At 45.5% G+C, this 21,386-nt stretch overlaps 1 protein-coding gene across 4 annotated transcripts in view; it reads right to left on the reverse strand.

Moving 5' to 3' along the window:
• Nucleotides 1–21,386, reverse strand: part of MMEL1 (membrane metalloendopeptidase like 1) — a 44,743-nt gene that overhangs the window by 1,776 nt on the left and 21,581 nt on the right. For all 4 annotated transcript variants that reach the window (XM_083512990.1, XM_083512991.1, XM_083512989.1 and 1 more), the window contains exons 6-22: nucleotides 20,878–20,973; nucleotides 19,321–19,439; nucleotides 18,033–18,098; nucleotides 17,138–17,272; nucleotides 16,605–16,694; nucleotides 14,814–14,950; nucleotides 13,193–13,286; nucleotides 11,379–11,507; nucleotides 10,123–10,221; nucleotides 9,052–9,135; nucleotides 8,106–8,209; nucleotides 6,872–6,930; nucleotides 6,139–6,258; nucleotides 4,331–4,464; nucleotides 3,718–3,783; nucleotides 1,912–2,007; nucleotides 1,336–1,412 (exon numbers count right to left, since the gene is read on the reverse strand). In XM_083512990.1, coding sequence (XP_083369116.1) covers nucleotides 1,336–1,412; nucleotides 1,912–2,007; nucleotides 3,718–3,783; nucleotides 4,331–4,464; nucleotides 6,139–6,258; nucleotides 6,872–6,930; nucleotides 8,106–8,209; nucleotides 9,052–9,135; nucleotides 10,123–10,221; nucleotides 11,379–11,507; nucleotides 13,193–13,286; nucleotides 14,814–14,950; nucleotides 16,605–16,694; nucleotides 17,138–17,272; nucleotides 18,033–18,098; nucleotides 19,321–19,439; nucleotides 20,878–20,973 — 1,705 coding nt within the window. The remainder of the gene's footprint in view (nucleotides 1–1,335; nucleotides 1,413–1,911; nucleotides 2,008–3,717; nucleotides 3,784–4,330; nucleotides 4,465–6,138; nucleotides 6,259–6,871; nucleotides 6,931–8,105; nucleotides 8,210–9,051; nucleotides 9,136–10,122; nucleotides 10,222–11,378; nucleotides 11,508–13,192; nucleotides 13,287–14,813; nucleotides 14,951–16,604; nucleotides 16,695–17,137; nucleotides 17,273–18,032; nucleotides 18,099–19,320; nucleotides 19,440–20,877; nucleotides 20,974–21,386) is intronic.

A 21,386-nucleotide genomic window follows, 5' to 3' on the forward strand; every position in this document is an offset into this window, starting at 1 on the left:
GGGAAGAACAGAAGAGGGAAAGAAGCTGAGGATTGGAAAGGAATGTGTGGGATTAGGTGAGAACCACAGGAGGGCCTTGTCTTTTACAAAATGCATAGAATTTGGAATGGTTGAAAGTGACCTTTCCTTATGGCAGCTTCACCACTAATTGACCTGCCACTTATGGCTTTAATTGCACATGACATTAATTACGTGGTGAGTTTTTCTAAAATTAAAGAGTGGTTGGGGGCGATTGTCATGTACGCCAGAGCACACATGTGAAGGATCGCAATAGTGACAGAATTCATCCCCCTGCCCCCTTGGTGAAGGTAATAATGCTCCCCTTGGCAAACATTAAAGGTAAAAGGACCCCTGACCATTAGGTCCAGTCGTGGCCGACGATGGGGTTGCAGCGCTCATCTCACTTTATTGGCCGAGGTAGCCAGCATACAGCTTCTGGGTCATGTGGCCAGCATGATTAAGCCGCTTCTGGCGAACCAGAGCAGCGCACGGAAACACTGTTTACCTTCCCACCGGAGCGGTACCTATTTATCTACTTGCATTTTGCAATGCTTTTGAACTGCTAGGTTGACAGGAGCAAGGACCGAGCAACAGGAGCTCACCCCGTCATGGGGATTCGAACCTCCGACCTTCTGATCAGCAAGCCCTAGGCTCTGTGGTTTACTTTGGCAAACATTATCAGGATGCTAATAGCTGCCTGGGAAGGGAGGATTTTCACTAAAACTGCTTCTAGGGAAGGAAGCCTTATACTCCCCCTCTCCATACACTGTGTGCCTGAGCACAATCACCCCTCACAATGTGTCTGGTCAGCCACATCAGACATTGAAGGCACTCTTTTCTCACTTCCTACGATCATGGCTTCCCACAAATAATCCTGTGGGCTGCAGTTTGCTGAGTTGCTTGGAGATCCCTATTCCCCACCCAGAATTCCCCCTGGGAAGAGGGATCAATTGCAAAACTATGCTGGGAATTGTAACTCTGTGGCTGCAATCTGACAATCAGTGGATGTAATAAACCTGGCAAAACGACACCTCACAACAGAAAGTAAACCAGAGTTTTGGCAACCGTTCTTGCTTTTTTGGCTGAGCGTGCTCAGCTCCAGAGGAATGACACTGGTGCAGCTGCTGAGCTGCTACGGAATGCTTATGAACATTCCAATTGTTCATTTCCCCCACTGAGAATCCTGGTGAAGCAGGGAAAGAGAGAGCTTTTGGCGAGAACAGGCGCAGAGAAATGGAAAGTTGGCAGTATTGCAAAGGTAGTGAACTGGTCCGCTGGATCAGCGGTGGTGTGTGAGCGAGCAGAAGGTGGGAGAAGGCTTCACGGGGGCTTTACCTGTATTTCAGTGGACTGTGGACATCAGTCTTAATAGACTGGCTGGCGTATTCTGGCCTGTAGGAACCGCACCATACCTGGGAGATGGACAATGAATTTGATTGTAATTGAGTCTAGAAAGCCTCGGAATACCCAGATAAAACCATTCAAAATCAGCATTGACCCCAAAGCTTGAGACAGCTGAACATTGAATATTACAACCCATGTTGTGGGTGCAACTACAGCTCTGGGACTGCAAAGCAGCAGGATAATTGATGCAAATAAACATGAGGTGAGCACAGTGGCTTCAAATGCCATAATTTTTTGGAAGGCATATTTGCTGTGGATTTCGCTCCCACCCCTTGCAGCATATTTAGAGGGATTCCTCACAGGAAGAAGGGGCCAGGCACACCAGCCTCAGAGTATTAAATCTCATTCACTTTTTGAGCTTCTGACCGATACCTCTCCCACATTAAGGGAGCCAATGTGGTTCAGAAGGAGAAAGCGTACAAGCCAGACAAATGTGTAACATTACATTAAATAAGCCCTCTTCCCTGCTCCCAAATAAATATTCTCCTTTCCCGCGGCCAAAAACACCTGTGCAAAGTTGAGGAAGAAGAGCTGGTTGTGGGTTAGATCAAGTCCAGGCAATCTTGGTTCCTGTCCTTCTTTTGCCACCCATTTCAAATAGGCCTGTAATAATAATAATAATAATAATAATAATAATAATAATAATAATAATAAATACACCTAAATGAGTAGCTTGAAAAACACAATATCCTCCACCATTCCACTTGTTACATTTATATCCCGCTATTACTCCAAGGGTTAAAGCTATGGTTTTCCCAGTAGTGATGTATGGAAGTGAGAGCTGGGCCATAAAGAAGGCTGATCACCAAAGAATTGATGCTTTTGAATTATGGTGCTGGAGGAGACTCTTGAGAGTCCCATGGACTGCACGAAGATCAAACCTATCCGTTCTTAAGGAAATCAGCCCTGAGTGCTCACTTGAAGGACAGATCCTGAAGCTGAGGCTCCAATACTTTGGCCACCTCATGAGAAGACTCCCTGGAAAAGACCCTGATGTTGGGAAAGATTGAGGGCACAAGGAGAAGGGGACGACAGAGGATGAGATGGCTGGACAGTGTTCTCGAAGCTACCAGCATGAGTTTGACCAAACTGCGAGAGGCAGTAGAAGAGAGGAGTGCCTGGCGTGCTCTGGTCCATGGGGTCACAAAGAGTCGGACACGACTAAACAACTAAACAACAAAATTATTCCAAGGAGCTTATGGTGAGGCACATGGGTCTCTACCCCACTCCTATTTTTATCCACACAACAACCTACCCTGCGAGGGAGGTTAGGCTGGATACTGCGACTGGCCCACAGTCACTCAGAGAGCTTCATGGCCATGTGGGGATTTGAACCCTGGTCATCTGGGTCCTGGGCCTGATACTCTTACCATTACACCACATCTGGCTAATAGTAAAAACGAACTCTTATCACACCCCTGTTATTCTCACAAAACAGATGGCCGCCTCAAGATGCCCTAATTGCTAAACACGAAATCCACCTGCTGTAGGGCTGGCAGAGGCGTTTCTCCTACAAATTCTGAAGCCCACTCCATAGTAACTCAGAGCAGGGCTTTCAGTTCTGTAAAATAGCATCCACTACCTGAATTTTCCAGAAACAAGTGAGGACATTTTTGTCCTGACAAGTTTTCCCTGTGAGATAAATGGACTTTTGCTATGGTTATTGTGTATTGTTTTAGTTTTGCTTGACATGAATTGGCTTCCTCTCACCCCCCCTTTTGTTTAAATGCTTCTTTGGCTGCTTTTATTGGATGTCATCTTGAGATGATGGTGTAGGTAGAATGACTCCCATCATCCCTAGCTAGCAGGACCAGTGTCTGGGGAATGATGGGAACTGTAGTCTGAAAACAGCTTGGAGAACCAAGTCTGGGAAATCTTGGTGTAGAAGGCAATTAATAAAATACTACTAATACTACGACTAGGGTTCTACTCTGAGCAAACTCAGTTGGCTACAGTACATTGGGTGGAAGCCAATGCCACACTCTGACAAAGTTTCATCTGGTCAAGCATGTCAGCTTGTCAGGCAGAACAATCTGCTCTCTTCCTCCCTGTGTGCTGTTCTGGGCGTTCTCCTGCCCCCCAAGTGAATTTTGGGAGGTGTGGGGTGTGTGAAGGGTGAAGAGAGGGAGCAAAAGCCCCATTGCACATGCAGAAATCATTGTGCTGATGGGACGTCTTAGGAGCATCTCACCCACTATTCTCATCATCAACATCTATAATAATATACAACCCAGAAGCAGAAAATTCAACCCCCAGTTTCCAGCCGTGAATAAGTAATCTTGCAGAACCTCTCACACAACAGTTTCAAATCACCTTGTAGGCCTGACGGACGCCTCCATTATCGGCAATGTTTTCTCCCAGTGTGTTGATTCCACTGACCTATGACAACAAATGCTCTTCAGTTCCACATACGGTTGTATTATAGCTCGAAATAATTTTGAACTTTTGAAATCATTGCACTACATAGCAGCCATTTTGTGACGGGTGACAATGCACTCAGAATTTCAGGTGTGCCCACTGCCCCCCCCCAAGGGCAACCCTTGACTTAGTGGATTTCCCTGTGGAGAGAATTCCACAATACGTGGCACCACCCACAAAAAAGGGCCTCTCCCAGATACTCATCAATCTGATCTTAATGAACGATGGGATAGGAAGTGGAGCCTTTGGTGGCTGCCCACTGGAACTGGTAGGGCAGAAAGCAGGGAGCCCACCAGCAGGTGGTGCCAGAGGCAGGGCCAGCTAATTCTAGTTTTGCCCCCATCCTCCTCCTCCGAGAGTTCTGCAAGGGCAACACTAAGACTGAGAAGAAAGAAGGTGACAGGCATGGGACCCCCTAGACTCTTCATAAGTAAGAAGGCATAAAGGTGGGGGCTGATTGAGAGCATACTGAGGTTGGTGGGGCAGGGCCTCCGTGGCCCCAACTCACATTTTGTCCCCCTGCCAGCTCCCAGGTGTAGTTGCCATACTGGTAGATCATGCAGCGCGACTGCTCCTTGAAGTGGGTGGCAGAGAAGTTGCTCCACCAGTCAAACATGTTGCCCTCTTTGTCGAAATTCCTGCCTGTTTGGGGACAAGGAGAAAGAAATGAGCAACTTGGTAGGGACCCACATCACAACATAGGGGCCCTAGGCCAAAGATGGTAGGCAGGGCCACCTCCTTTTTATTTATGTGGAAATACAGTATTTGTAGACCACTTGCAAAAAGAGTTCTAGGCTCTAAAATTATATATGAAACACAGCTAAAATCCAGAGCATACAGTAGTACCTCAGGTTAAGTACTTAATTCGTTCCAGAGGTCCGTACTTAACCTGAAACTGTTCTTAACTTGAAGCACCACTTTAGCTAATGGGGCCTCCTGCTGCTGCCACACCGGCGGAGCCTGATTTCTGTTCTCATCCTGAAGCAAAGTTCTTAACCTGAAGCACTATTTCTGGGTTAGCGGAATCTTTAACCTGAAGCGTATGTAACCTGAGGTACCACTGTATATATAAATATATATCTCCAACAAAACACGTATCAAAATCTGCCAGACTTGAGAAAGAGAACTAAGCTGTTTGACTGGATAGGCTTGCTATGACACTCCTCTCTCTGACACCCCTATGGTTTTATTTCTCTCTCTTTATCCAACCCACCATGTTGTTTTCTCTCTCTCTCTTTCTCCTACATTCCCATGTTTCTCCCTCACTCTTTCTAATTCCCAGGGCTTTTTTTTTTTTTGCAGAAGGAGCTCAGCTCCAGCACCTCTCAGGTGGGCGCCATTGCCATTCTAAGAGAAAGCCACTTCTGCCCTTCGGAGGAGGTGGAGTTGCGGGCTTCACTGCCCCACCGCACGATTGGGGGGATTCCCGGTTGCGTCACCAGCTGGCCAGCGAATCGGCTGGCTCTGGGGGTGTGGCCTGCCCTATTTAAAACAGGACGCGGCTGGGGATCTCCCTCTTTGCCGCCTGCCAGCTGCTCCTGCTTTTCCCACCCTCCTGCCCTATAAGGTTTTTGTTCTTTGACCTTGCTATGGACCTTGGTTGGTCGCTGTTGAGGGGCCTGGTAGGAATTTTTCCACCTGGCAAATTGGCACCAGCCACTTGGTTTTCGCCTACAAATTGCCACAATTTTCTTGGTATTGGCGGTTAGGCATTGGTATTGCTCTGTAGATGGAAGAGAGGAGGTAACGCCATCACCTGCCCCGTATATTGAAGGGTAGTCCGACGGTGTGTGGTGTGGGGTGTGTGGCCCTGTCCGAACCCTGGGGGAGGTGAGGGCCTAAGGCACACCCCCAATCAGTGACCCTGGGGGAGTTCCTAGTTGATGTGCATCAGCAGGACTCCCCCTACTGGTGGTTAACACTTCCTGAACTTCAAGCGGATGGGCTGAAGTTGGATATAGTTGGTTAGGACCAATGCCTAAGCCAATACCGCTCATCACCTGTAACCAATAAAGTTGTGGCCTTATTTAGCCCATTAACCTTAATAATTGTGTCATGTGTCATTATTTCCATGGGGGGGGGGAACTCGCCACACAACAAGGGTTTGTTTTGAGCTATGGCACCTCTTTTTCTAGAAAAATAGCACTGCTAACAGCTCTCTCTTTCTCCAAACATCCCTACGACTTTCTCCCCTCTGTTTTGTTGACACCCACTTCTCTCTCTGTTTCTGAACCCTCTTTCTGCCCGGCCTTTCTTCCCAACCCAGCGAGCTACCAGGGAAGGGGCAGATCAAGCTGCTCTGCTGACTTGCCTTACCATTGTCATCAAACCCATGTGTGATTTCATGTCCGATTACCATCCCAATACCTCCAAAGTTGAGGGCTTGCGGCTGGTGCTTGCTGAAAAAGGGAGGCTGCAGGATCCCGGCTGGGAATACTACAGAAATTAGATGAAAAAGGAAATTATGATGGCAATGGAAGACCATTCAGTGTGATAGATTTTGAGGGGGACTGAGGAACTGCATGGATTTCCTGGATGCTAAGCCTCTCCTGTGGAAGCTACATTGGCTGCTGGCATGCTACTGGGTGCAGTTCAGGGTTCTTCTTTCAGCATTTAAAGCCCTGAGCAACTTGGCTACCTAAGGGTCTTCCTAGCCCCACATATCCCTGCCCAGCAAGTGTGTTCCATTGCCAGGAGTATCACATGGTTTACAGGCGTGCACCAGGGAGGGGTGAATCTTACTTTCAGTTTCTTATTGTCCCACTTGAAAGTTCAGTTTCTCCACACACGTTTGTGTGGTTCCCCACCACCACCCAAAAAAAGTTCAGGAAAATCCAGCACCATTTCAGTCTGAATTTCGTCTTTGCATGCCATTTTGCCTAATATCAACTTTCCCGCAAAGCTATTGCAATGCATTTTTTCTTTTGATTCATCACTATAACATGCATTTTTCACTGCTAACTTACCTCGGAGTAAGTCCCACTGGTTTACTTTGAGTAGGCATGTTCAGGGTTGCCACCTAAATCTGCTGGAATATTTTGGGACTTACCAATTTGGTTCCGGTTAGGGGAGTAGAAGGCATTGACCACAGCAGCACCAATTAACCATCTGAAAGAGATCAGTGATGGAAGCTGTTGTCAGGATCAGTGCTAACTCGTGTAGCATGAGGCAAGGAGGAAAACACCCACACAAACAGAGGAGGGGCCCCCAGCACCACAATGGGACAGTTGCTAACATAAAGCAGTAGAAATGTCCTGTTATTGGAAGGTTGAGCTTCTGAACTCTATGCTGACCCTCATTAGATAAATGTCATAGAAGCATTTGTAGGGGAGAGTTAGAGGGCAGGGAATTCTTTAATATTTCTTCTCTGCAAGCTTCCCCCATCATTTCATTTTCATCAAGATTCTGAAACAATGTTTGGATTTGGGGCAAAAAGTTTGAGAGGGCCTACCCGCCTCTGATTCCCCTCCATGTTAAGCAAATCATGTCCAACCCCACAGCAGTGGTGCAGTTAGGTTCATAGGAAACTCATACAGAGTTAGACCATTGGTCTAACTCAGTATTGTCTACACTGACTGGCAGCAGCTCTCCAGAGTTTTAGACAGGGGGTCTTTCCCATCCCTACCCAGGGATGGTAAGAATGGAACCTTGGACCTTCTGATCACAAAGTTGATGCTCTATGGCCTAGTTCCAGATTTTGTACTTCATGATCCTACACACACCCTCTTGTCTGATGGAAATGTGAATTGCCTCACTCATTTTGGGGTTCTCTCTTCATTCTGCTGAGTGAATCTCTACCCCAAAGCCTGGATCTCTACCCCAAAGTCTGGTTTGTAGGGAATAATCAGCAGGCACTGGAGGTTTAAGAGCTGCTGAGGTGCTGAGTCTCCCCTAAAGATGCCTTGTGCTCCCTGAATACTCATATTATCTTGGCAAAATGAATAAATGTGGCCCTCGAGGCCTTTCTGTCTGACCCCTGGGGCTCCCCCATTTACTCTCCCTGATCTTCACCCTCTTTTGAATGTTTTTGACTGGCTGGAATGTGACCTGGGTCTCTGAAAATGCTTCTTGCTTGGCTGAATGTAGGACAGAGTGTGCAGTACCCAGCCTATTCTACAAAGGGAGAATTTACATTTGTTGTTCTGCCCACTTTTGCTTCTCTCCCCATTCACCCGCTAGCATGCGGCCCCTGGATTGTTGTCCAGAAGAGCATGTGGCCCCCAGGCTGAAAGTGCTTCCCCTGTCCTGTTGCAAGACATCATGCAATCCATAGAGATACGCACAGGTCTTGGTCAACCTTCTCCCGGAGCTTCCTCAGGCTTTTCTGAGCTCCATGTTGGAGGTTTTGCAGGATGTTTTGAAAGTACTCATGCTCGCTGAAGTTCAGCTGTAAAAAATAATAATAATACAAGCATTTGTCTTGAAGTCCTTTTGCTGAGTTGTTGCCCCTATTACCAAGTAGACATCAATGCCCAGTTACATAGAAAAACCAAAGGGAGTATGATTGTGTAAAAATAATTGTCTTACAAAGCATGTCTACCAGTAATTATCACGGGTGGCGCTGTGGGTTAAACCACAGAGCCTAGGACTTGGCGATCAGAAGGTCGGCGGTTCGAATCCCCGTGATGGGGTGAGCTCCCATTGCTCGGTCCCTGCTCCTGCCAACCTAGCAGTTCGAAAGCATGAAGTGCAAGTAGATAAATAGGTCTCTGGCGGGAAGGTAAACGGCGTTTCCGTGCGCTGCTCTGGTTTGTCAGAAGCGGCTTAGTCATGCTGGCCACATGACCCGGAAGATGTACGCCGGCTCCCTCGGCCTGTAAAGCGAGATGAATGCTGCAACCCCAGAGTCGGCCACAACTGGACCTAATGGTCAGGGGTCCCTTTACCTTTACCAGTAATTATAGACAAAAGGTTGCATCAAATGAAGAAGGGATAGCTCAGTAGAGCATGAGACTTTTAATCTTTTAATCTCAGTGTTGTGGGTTCAAATCCCATGTTGGGCAAAAGGTTGCTGCATTGCAGGGGGTTGGACTAGATGACTTGTGGTCAATTCCAATGCTACAATTCAATGATTCTAAGTTCTACTCAGGGAAGACCCAACAAAATTAATAAACCCAAGTTAGTCATATCCCTTAAAGTCATTGGGTCTACTCTGAGTAGGACTAGCAATTGGCTACAATCCCAAAACTGTCCTTAACGGAAATGTCCAGGTATTGCCTTCACACTTACATTTGTGTATTCCCGATCTAGTTTTTCATTCTGACCTTCGAGAATGTAGTCCGGGTAACCTATCTGCTCTCTAATTGCAGTCACCTAGAAGAAGACAGCAGAAACCAAACCCTCACTTCTTGCCTTTCTCCAGGGCCAGGCAGTATCGTACCCATCTACTGGGTTTGTTTATTTTTCCAATCTTTCTCATTCATTTATTTTTTTTAAAACACCACAATATTTATTTTACACTACTGTTTGCCATGGGCGAGGCAGGTTACAATACTTCAGAAGATCCAAAGTGCACCAATATTTATTTCTCAATGAAGGTGTAAACTGGGGGTGGGGGATAACCTCAGGACTGGGGGGGGGGGTCCAAATCTGGCCCTTGGACATCACCCTAGGCCATTCCTCCTGTTCAGGACAGGCTTTGCACTGGTCCTGTTCCCCATCCTTCTCAAGTGCTTTTGCCTGTCTTTGAACTCAGATAATCCTCTGGAACAAACATGTATAGAAACCTCTGATTTTTGCATAGCTGAAATGCAACTTACTGTATACCCGCTTTCCCCTCTTTTTCTACCAGAGGGGCACATGGCCTTGTGGGGAACCCTTTGGACACAACATGTCAGTGGTGGGCAGGGCCAGAGGCAAAGTGAGCAGAGCAACACATACAATTTCCCCCCTTTGTGCTGTAGGCTAGTTTCTAAGTGGACTCACACCACTCTGTTCTCTGTAAAAGCATCATCAGAGTTCAAGGACGTATCCCAGCAAGGCAAAAGCACTCAAGGAAGATGCAATAAGCGATGGTGAGGGGTGTGTGGTTGGGGAGGGGATGCTATCTGTGGAGAGTTTGGGGGGCCAGATAGAAGTGTATGGAGGGCCACATTCATCCCCCTGTCGTAGGCTTGCTCACCCCTATTCTGCATCTTGTATGGAAATTCTCCATTGCTTCATATTTGAGACAGAGAGAGAAATGGTCTTAAGATATATGAACGTCTGATATATTTGCTATTTTTTAAAATATGAAAAAAAAACCCAATCATGTGAAATTTCATTACTGAAAACTATTCTTAGACACACATTTCTTCTGACCTTCTCCCGAGCTTTCCCTTTCGATGCTTCATCCATCCACTGCAATTCATCCAGTGTCTCGATAAACACTTCACGAATTTTCTCAATGAGGTCTCGGACCTGAGGCAAAAATAGATGGGGGGAGGTATAATTCTCATGCCGTTTCCAATAACAGAATGTAGAGCTCCAAGTGAAGCTCAATCAGGTCTGGGCCATAGGCCCCATCTCCCCAGGACTCTGGGTGCCTGAGCTCCCACAAAATTACCCATATAGGGGCTGTGCATCTACAAAATGTGGGGGCAGGTGTGCAAAGAGTGCAGATATCTGGCAGGAGGGAAGAGAGAGCATGGATTTGGGGAGGTGGAAGAGAACACAGAGTTGGGGGAGAGAGAAAGTGTAACATTTGGATGGGAAGGGTGCCACTGCTGCTGTGCCACTGGGGCTTGCACTGCACCCTATGACAGAGGTTCTCAACCTGTGGGTCCCCAATGTTGTTGGACTACAACTCCCATCATCCCTGAGCTCTGGCCTTGCTAGCTAGGGATGATGGGAGTTGTAGTCCAACAAGATCTAGGGACCCACTGGTTGAGAACTGCTGCCCTATGACATCATGACACTACACTGTGCGTCATGATGTCACGGCATGTGTGTTATGACATTATGGTGTGGTTGGGGCACGGCGGGCACCTACAATGTGGGGCCCAAGTCAGTGCCGTTGGTGTGGGCTAAGCTGGGCACATTAAGGTTGTTTCTTTGCTAGCAGAAATGTATCTGTGTCAGTTCCCATCCTATATTGCTACAGGATCAAAAGACAGAACCATGGGCTTGTTTGGACATCACTGAAATTCACACTTTCATATGGCTATGACGAGGTCAGTCATTTTCACTTCCTGTTTCACATTAACCACAGTTTAGCATTGCCCCCAAACTCTAAACTGAGGTTAAAGCTAGCAATAGTTTCTTGGGGAAAACAACAACTTTATAAACTGTGGTTTGAAGTGGGCTTCCTTCACCAAACAAGTCAGGATCAAGCTTTCGGTTTTGGGGTTTGGATGCCGTGAGAAACTGCAGTGAAACCTTCCAAGCTTGAGGCCTATGTGAGGGTCCAAGACTCGTCTTCTCTCATTATTGAAATGCTAAACTAGAGTTAACATTACACTGGAACCAGCTTTATGGATAGGACTGTGAATGTAGGTGGAGGCATGACTCACAGTGGCTGGGACGGTGAGGGGGGTAGGAACATGGAAAAATAAGAAAATCAAGAGACAACAACATACCATACTTTTGCTCTTGCCAGCAAAAGTCTCTCTAACATACAGAGCTCCTACTGCATTCTCCATGTTGGTGTTGACGTAGCTCACACATTCCCGCCACCGAGCTTCTTCTAGCATCATGCCATAAAGTGCCTTGGAGAAAAGAAGTCCCAACACTTCTCTTGTCATCCAGACCACATCACGCCTGCTCCCAACATCCCTTCAGCTGGCTTCGGAACCCCTTATCTGCCCAGCATGAGCTCCTTGTTCTAAGGTTGTCCACAGTCTAGACCAGGGGTAGTCTACCTTTTTATACCCACCACCCACTAATGCAGGCATAGGCAAACTCCGGCCCTCCAGATGTTTGGGACTACAATTCCCATCATCCCTGACCACTGGTCCTGTTAGCTACGGATGATGGGAATTGTAGTCCCAAACATCTGAAGGGCCGGAGTTTGCCTATGTCTGCACTAATGCATCTTTCCTGATGGTAAAATTTCCTTACCGCCCACCAGTGCTTGAGGGAAGGAGGATTCACCTTGTGCCATAGAACCCCCTACCGCCCACCTAGAATCCTGAAACGCCCACTAGTGGGCGGTAGGAACCAGGTTGACAATCCCTGGTATAGATTACAGTGGTGCCTCGCAAGACGAAAAGAATCCGTTCCACGAGTCTCTTCGTCTTGCGGTTTTTTCGTCTTGCAAAGCAAGCCCATTAGCGGCTTAGCGGGCTTGGCGGATCAGCTGATAAGCGGTTTAGCGGCTTAGCGGATCAGCTGTTAAGCGGCTTAGTGGATCAGCTGATAAGCGGCTTAGCGGCTTGGGAAAAAGGGGGGGAGGAAAAAACCCCCGCAGGAACTCGCAAGACATTTTCGTCTTGCGAAGCAAGCCCATAGGAAATTCGTTTTGCGAAGCACCTCCAAAACAGAAAACCCTTTCGTCTAGCGGGTTTTCCGTCTTGCGAGGCATTCGTCTTGCGGGGCACCACTGTATCTTAATGCCCTCCTGCAGGGTGGTGGTGATGGGGAGAATTAGATCTGGCTGGGAAGCCATAATGTTTATTACTTCCACCTGCTACGGACCAAGTTAGACAGGTCATCTACCCATCAACCACCTGCCATTGCAATGATGTCAGATGACCCAATTTTTTTTAGCCTGCATAGTTTGAAAGCAAACCATCCTGGCAAAGATGCAGCCTTCATCAGCATATCCTTGGAGCTTGCGGAGTGCTTGGATTGGGGCTGCGGAATACCGAACTATCAGCTGACTGCTGAGTACTGTGAAGCGCTATGCTCTGGGCATTTCTCTCATTCATAAATAAATAAATAAATAAATAAATAAATAAATGTACACAAGTGAAATAAATACAAGCCACAAAAGGAAATATGTAAGCAATCAAGATACACTTCAATCCCTGGCATGTGATTTCTGTTTTGTAAATGTGATCTGTTCAGGGCCAATAATTCTGTTCATTTTAATCCAGTCCAATAGATAGTGCTCTAAATGCTTAGAGTTTACTTATAGTTAGCAAGTGGTGATGCTCACCAATCTGTATATATTTTTTAGTATCTCAGCAGAAATCCCATCAGAGTCTTACCAGTGAAATAACAAGGAAGTAAACAATAAAACAATAAAATAGGGCAATAAAACAATAAAACGATGAGAGCAGCTGCCTCGCCTTGCCTCAGAGGTCGGCGGACATCTTGATAATACAATTGCAACATACGTCTAGAAATTCCCCCCTCCCAAAGAAAGTAAAAAGTACCTATAACACTAGTAAATGGCTCCGCCCAAAATGATATCAGTAGAACCTGTGAGTAAAAAGTGGGAGTGTGTTACCTTTCGGTAGTTTGCCCTGGCCTCCTTGAAACGCCGGCTCAAACCGCTGACTCTGTCGAGTACCAGGCGCCACACCAGATAGTTCTGGATTGTGCTGGGGGTGTATGCATTCATGGGGGGGGGGGGAAACAACAGGAAGAGTAGAAATGAGGAATTGTTAAACAGATTGCTCACTACATAATTTAATTACTAAAACCCTCTTGAAATTTAAAACCCCTCTGGGCAATTTTGAACTGATAAACATCTAGGAAGGAAGGGGTTAAATTGTCTTCTTCCTCCCCACTGCCCCCATTACTGCATCATTCAGTAAAAGACACTCTGAAGCATATGGAATGCATAAGCTCTGCTATAACTTGCAGTGCAGTCCTCAGCCAATTTACTCAGCCATTAAGTCCTGCTATGATTAATGCTATGTTTAATGAGTACTCAGCCCTGAGTGCTCACTGGAAGGACAGATCCTGAAGCTGAGGCTCCAATACTTTGGCCACCTCATGAGAAGAGAAGACTTCCTGGAAAAGACCCTGATGTTGGGAAAGATTGAGGGCACAAGGAGAAGAGGATGACAGAGGACGAGATGGTTGGACAGTGTTCTTGAAGCTACCAGCATGAGTTTGACTAAACTGTGGGAGGCAGTGGAAGACAGGAGTGCCTGGCCTGCTCTGGTCCATGGGGTCACGAAGAGTCGGACACGACTAAACGACTAAACAACAACAACAACGTTTAATGGAGCTGTGCACATAGCGCTGCAGCCATAATAAGTCCAATGTCATCATTTAAAGAGTGACACTGAGATCACTTTCAACCCAAACAGTGGAAGCACTATGATGCCAATTTAAGCAGTCATGCCTTCCCTCAAAGAATACGGGTCTCCCAACAACTCTCATCACACTTGAACTATCTCCCAGAATTCTTTGGGGGAAGCCATGACTGTGAAGCACCATGATACTGCTTTAAATGTATAGTGCAGATGGGTCTCTCTCTCTCTCTCTCTCTCTCTCTCTCTCTCTCTCTCTCTCTCACACACACACACACACAGTGTCTCTTTCTATTCAGTTTCTCTCCCTCTTTCTGTGTTTCTCTTTTACTCAGTCATGCTCTGTCAGTTTTAATTTCGCTCAGTTTCTCTTTTTTCAGCCTAATATACACATTTTTTTTGCAAAGCCATGTAACTTAATAAATACAATGCATTTTTCCTTGTTTGTTTCACCAATAATAACCATGTTGGGTTTTTTTGCAAGACGATTTCTCTAAAATAATGCACTTTTGTACGTTAGTTTCACAAATACGTGCATTTATAGGCACACTCTACTCTAGCATATGCATTTTTGTTCATATTACCTGGCTGGAAAACTGGAATGAAAAATTCAGAAAAGTGTGAATTTTTGAAAGATGTCTGTGTTTTGATCTGTGTGTTGCTTGGGAAATGCAGATTAAGTAAATTCATCTCTAAATGTGGACTGAACTGTATTTCTTCCCAACCCCTCTTCTCCCTGTTTGTTTCTCTGTTTTACTTTCTGCTTCTCTTTCACTGTTTCATTTTCTCTCTCTTTATGTTTTTATATTTGCTCCCTTCTTCCACCTCCCCTCCCCCACCTCAGTCCAAGAAATCTGGCATCCCTACCTGGCTGAATAACTGGCGATGACAGCTTTTAGCTCCCGGAGATATGGCATTCCGTGCACGACCACCTCCTCATTGGGGCTGATCTCAACGTTAACCGAAGACATTACATTTTGGATGAAGAGTGTCCAATTGAACCCCTAGATGAGAGAGAGAGAGTGGGGGAAGGGGGAAATGAAAACAAGTACTTTAAAAAGATATTGGGAAATTCCATTTTCATCCCTCCGTGGTCCTGTTGAAATTGTTTTTCCTTGAAATTGACATAGCAAAGGGATTTGCTCAATGAATTTAATTCCCGATACAGTGGTACCTCGGGTTAAGTACTTAATTCGTTCCAGAGGTCCTTTCTTAACCTGAAACTGTTCTTAACCTGAAGACCACTTTAGCTAATGGGGCCTCCAGCTGCTGCTGCGCTGCTGCTGCACAATTTCTGTTCTCATCTGGAAGCAAAGTTCTTAACTCGAGGTATTATTTCTGGGTTAGCAAAGTCTGTAACCTGAAGCATCTGTAACCTGAAGCGTATGTAACCCGAGGTACCACTGTATATGCACAGTATTAAAAGAAGGGGTGGGGGAATTGATCAGGAAGTGCAAAAGCTGGTGGACACACTAGTTCAGGAGATCCAGTTCGGTTTATATCAAATCACAAAGACTGGATTCCTTAAGCATCCCTAGATAATGCATTCCTCAACATGTCCCATTCAAAGGTATTTATCATCATGCAGAAAAGGATTCATAGGGAGAGAGTCCATAGAATGTAGTGCTCTAAGGAACCCTGGTCCAGTGCTCTTCAACCTTGCCAAGATGCTTTTGGAGCACAGCTCACATCTTCCTTGAGCCCTCCACGCTCCATGCACAACCTGTAATGTAGGGTGCAATTGAAGCATCCCTGACAGGTGGACAGGTGCCCCTGCCTGAGCATCTCCATGCCATTTCCTGAGGCAGTCTGTTCCATCACTGATCAGCTCTAACCATTCTGAAGTCACTGAATGTATAGCTGAAATTTGCTTCCCTGTAATGTCCACCCATCGATGCTAGTCCTGCCCTCTGGGTCCAATCGAGACACAGGCCAAATGAAGCTTACCAGTAGTAGTTGGTGGGGCAAGTGGGGCTGTGTTGCTCTCCTGACTTCCTAATGCTGCACATCACTGTTGCTTACCAGGGGGAGGGGAGCAAGGCAGCAGGGAGCTCAGCAAGGTGCAGCCGCAGTGTTGGGAGGATCAGATTAGCTCCACCATTGCACCCACAGCATGATCTCCACTGCCTTGCCCCTCCTCCTCCTCCTCTTCTCAGGAAGTGGTAATGATATGTGGCATTAGAAAGCCGGGAGAGCAACACAGTCCCATTTGCCCCACCAGCTACTACTGGTATGCTTCATTTTGCTTGTGCCTTGATTGGACAGAGCAGGACTAGGTTCTGAGGCTTCCTTCAGAACATAGTCATGGCCTCCTCTACTGCTAACTAGGGGTGGGGGAGGTTTCAATTCATTTCACATGTAAAGATGAACAGACCTAATTAGTACTTTCCTAAACAAATTGCAAACGGAAGAACAATCATCCTTTGAAATTTGCACATCTCTGAATTTTGCAGAGCAGATCTCCAGGCACACAAAAATTGCAAACTGGTGTAGAAATGTGGAGAACTGAACTTAAGAGCGTGAAACCCCAAAACAGACAGAAACCAACATTGTCAGACTCACCCAACCCAACTGCTATTACTAAACAACATGTTATGTTTTGGAATCTGAGATTGTCATTCCAATAGCAAATTAAAAAGCAGGTCTTCAAACACTTACATTTAGTTCAAACTTTTCCTGGAGTTCAGCAACAGTCATTTTGTTGTATAGCAAAGTCACATCATGCCTTTCCTCTGTGGGCACTGTAGCCTAGAAAGCAAAGATCAGAGTTGCCCTCATGCTGTGCCAAAACAGAAATTTCAAGGACAATTCGGAAGTTACTCCTTGGATGGGACACCCAGAAAGTTCTCTGTCCATTGGCTCAAGGGCTCTTTGTGAGTTATCACATTGTGTAGTGGATGATTCCAATGGAACAGTTATGCTGACAAAAACTCATTGCTCTGGCTATTGCACAACAAAGTCACCAGCAATGTGCTTATGCATTCTCATGCACCACAATGTTCCACTGGCACAAAGCATTTCACCACTGGAACAAGTACACCACTATGTGAGTTTAAATTAGTGCTACATTTGATACAACTCAATGGGTCTACATTTGAGTGTACTGACATTGGCTATAACACTATATATACTGCTGTCCTCATTCCCCTTTGGATTTACTCTTCAGCTTTCCAAAAAAATTCTGTACTCACGTTTGCTACATCTGTTTCAAATTCCATAACCTTTCTCATTTCTTCCTGGACAAAGTTGTCATCTTTGGACATATTCATATCTTCTCTAATCATCTTGGCAATGAGGACCATGTACTGGAAGTAAGCTTCCCTCACCTAAACAGAGGAGGACAAAGAGAAGATGTTAGAAATTTGCATTTAAGCACAGTCCAGAGGCAATAAATTCATCAGGCAAAGTTGTTAACAGTCAGAAACACTGAAGGTAGAGACTACTACTGGATAGTTCAGTGGCTTCCAATTCATTGGATAGTCCTACATCTGAAGTATAAATCTCTAAACCAGAGATGGGGAGCCTGTGGTCCTTCAGTTGATGTTGGACTACAACTCCTACCGTGCCTGATCATCTACAGTGCTGGCTGCAGCTGATGGGAGTTGATGGCCAACAACATCTGAAAGAACATAGCCCCCCCAAAAAAACGAGTTCTAAATTATCTGGGACTGGTTTCTCTGAAGGACCACCTTAGGGTTGAGCTTGGCTGTTGATATTTTAATTAGCAGACATGCAAGAAAAGCTTAGTAGGCTCAGGCCAAAAAATGAACTTTAGGGTCTTGTAACTAAGAAGAAGAGATGACCTCCTATGAGCACTCAAACTCTTCTCTGTCTCAGATTGAAATAAGAGCTGAAAGCATTTGCCAAGAGTAGTAAAAGTTCTGGGGTGTGTAGAGATTGTCATAATCCCCATCAATGTTTTAGGAGAGCTCTCTCAGACCAGCACATAAACCATGAATGGAGCAGACAACAGAATAGCAGCTATTTTAGTAGATTGTTGACAGGATGTGTGGGATCCCTGGAATCTTCCAATATTGTGATGTTCAAAAGGTGAAAGTGAAGTTTGGAAGCTGTTAAAATACTTACTCTTTGGTAGTTGCCATCACTAAAGTAGTAATCTCTTGAGGGCATTCCCAACCCAGGCTGGTCAATCTGGAGGAAAAGAATCTCTCTTATTGTGTAGGAAAGGATTCAACAGAAGATATCAGTATCAAAAACCCATTGCTTAGAAGACGACCAAATGATTTGCATATGGAAGGCCCCAGATTCAATTCCTGAAATTTCTAATTCAAAGAATGTCCAGCACCGGGACATTTCTTATTAAGATGCAGAGGAGCTGTTACCAATTGGAAGATACAATACTGAGCTAATGGACCAATCGTGTGACTCGGCATACAATAGCTTTAGGGAACCAAGTGAAGGTTCAATCCACAGCATCCTTAGGATCTCAAGTGGCACACCACATATAGCAGGGATAGGCACCCTCCAGATATTGTTGGACTACAATTCCCATCAGCCCCAGACAGCATGGTCAATTGTCTGAGATGATGGGAGCTATAGTTCAACAACATCAGGAAGGCACCATGATCTGTCTTCTACTTTCACAAAAAGATCACCTGTCTTTTGCTAGAGCTGATGGTTGACTTGTCCTTCAATACTGAGCAGAAACAGCTTGCAGTACAGTGGGTTATATCTAAGTTAGCCAGGTCCATTAATTTCAATGGGTATACTTGGCAGTATAAGGAGCATGGGTTACAACTCAGTCCTTTCTGTTTGGGGAAACAGCACACAAAGCAGAGCATACCAGCTTCCTTCTTACTGTTCTAGTTCTTTATTTGGAGATGCTGTTTATTTCAAGGACTACATGCAATTTCCATCTGCCTAGAAGGACTGTGCCACATGCTATATATATGTGTGTTTCAATGAAACTGAAATAGTTTAGAAATTGTTATAGTTAGTTGTTATGAGTAGATTTCTGTTTAATTTTTATATGCTGATATTTAATATTATCCTGTACTATTCTAATGATTGTTGAATGTAAGTTTATTTGATGTAGGTTGCTTATTTTAAAGTAACGTTTTATTATCACAATTTTGTATTGCATTAGATTGTTATACCTACATGCTACACCTACATTCATTGTTTCTTCAGCTTGTAAACTGCCTTGGGTATTGTAAGATAGAAAGACGGTATACAAATTAAAAGTGGTGACGACGACGATGAAATCTTAAAAAGATGGAAGAGGAATAGTAGAAGATAATATCCATAAAATATTGGGTATGGGGGAGTGAAATGTACAAATGCATGTAATGGGCAAAGAAGAGCAGCCCACCAACCTATAGTACCACAATTCCCTGATTTGATGCTTTCTTACATAAATTATATTTCTGCTAGAATCCCGGTCGTCATGCCACACAAACATGTCAATGAGGACCCGTGCGTTATATTGGAAATTTAATAAGGCAAGCTTGTCTTCTATTTTCCAGTTTGGCTCTGTGGCAAAAGGATTAAAGAAAAGAAAATGAGATTTTAAAAAAGTTTAATAATAATAATAATAATGTTCTTATTTCAACTACTTATGTATCACAATTATCTCTAAGCCATAACTTATGACTAAACCCAATTGAAATCAAATGTACAAGTTGCCACCAATGTAAATTCCTACAGCCTTTCCAAGGTCACAGGATTAGGCAGGAAATAAATGAGTAACATATATTTGCAGTGTACATTTGTATAATACTTTGAGTTCTTCCACCAAATGAGGAAGATGGATATGTTGATTAGGGCCCCTGAATCCTTCTCAGGTGTTAATCCAAGCCAATGCCAGGGTTGGAGGCAGCAGGGTGGGTGGGGTGCTGCCTTGGGGGCTTGTGCCACCTGAAGTGGCTGCTTCACTCTGTCTCATGGGTGGGCCGGCCCTACTAACCTGGCATGGAAGCTTCAGTGCCCTAGACCCAAATGTTGGATGGTAGCCTCAGCTGCATCAGCTCCATAGACCTACACCAGTCAACAGATACATTGGGAATTAGGGTCCACCGCTGTGCCACTGAAAGCCAGCGGGCATTGGTGTCAATGCCCAGTGAGATCTTGTGGAAATCTCACGAGATCTCAGGGAACATGGAAGATCTCACTGAAAAGTGCTGGTGGTGCTGCTTCCCTTCCAGCAGCAGAGGTGGTGTGGTGCCAATGGAGGTGGGTGACGTGTCAGTGGTGCAGGTGGTGGTGGTGTTGCAGTGGGTGGCACAGCAGTGTGGGGCAGCACTTCTCCATTTTGTCTCAAGTGGAGAAATGGGGCACGCTGCCCCGGCAGGTTGAATCTGCTGTCCAACTGGCCACCCATATAACCCACATAGAATGATAAGAGTTGGAAGGGCAGGGCTTCACCCCATAGGGCATCACCCTCAGTCCTCACCCAAGTGCCAGAGTTTGGGATTCGAAGTGTTATAGCTTCTTCTTCTTTGGTGATCACTAGTAGCCAAGTAAGATTGTCTTCCATAAACACGGTTTTAACAATGAGTCTGTAAGTGACTGTGGAGGCCAATTCTGGACCCACACGTCCTTCCACAGTGGGGACATAGGTTTCCAGGTGGGAGCTGATCATGGTGAGGGTTTGCCAAGTGTGCCTTCCTCTTAGCATGTTTCTCCCTTGAGTCCTGAGTTCTAGTGTCTTCAAAGCCTATGACACCTTTGATAAAGGCTGTTCTCCTACTGGAGCGCTCACAGGCCAGTGTTTCCCAGTTGTCAGTGTTTATACTACATATATATATATATATTGATTTGCCTCATCCCTGTTCAAAGATGGGCACCCTCCTTTATTTACTATTATTTATTTATTTCATAAAATGTATACACTAGTTGGTTGCCAACAACAACAACAACAACAACAACAACAACAACAACAACCTCAAAGTTCCCCTGGCCTCCTTGTTACCATTTGTAATATTCCAGTCTGCAGAAGCCACTGGCCAGCCTCCAACCATGTGCAAGACCTCAAGCAGAGGCAATGAGTCGCGTTGCTCTATGATGCCTATGAATGGGAAAGGAAAGGAAAGCAGCAGGAAAGAAAAAAAGTGAATGAGAATAGGGATCCTAGCACACTGGTGGAGGATCCTGCCTTATACCAAGGAATTGGAAGATCAAGCTCAGTGTTGCCTACACTGACTGGCAGAGGCACTACAGGGTTTCGGACAAGGGAGATTCGCAGCTGCAGCTGGAAATGCTGTGGTTTGACCCTGGGAGCGTCTATATGCAGAGCTCCAGCCACAGAGCTATGGCAGATCCGTGAAGATAAAGGAAGCTACGTCATACTGACTCAGAGCTCAGTATTATCTCCTTAGGTTTGCAGTGGCTGTCCAGGACCTCAGACAGCTCCTTCCCAAACCTGACTGAATATGCTTAATATGCCTGGAGGTTCCTCTCTCTCCTCTTTTCCATGCAGGC

The sequence above is a fragment of the Podarcis liolepis genome, assembly GCF_965112155.1.
Source record: "Podarcis liolepis genome assembly, chromosome: 7".
Lineage (NCBI taxonomy): Eukaryota > Metazoa > Chordata > Lepidosauria > Squamata > Lacertidae > Podarcis > Podarcis liolepis.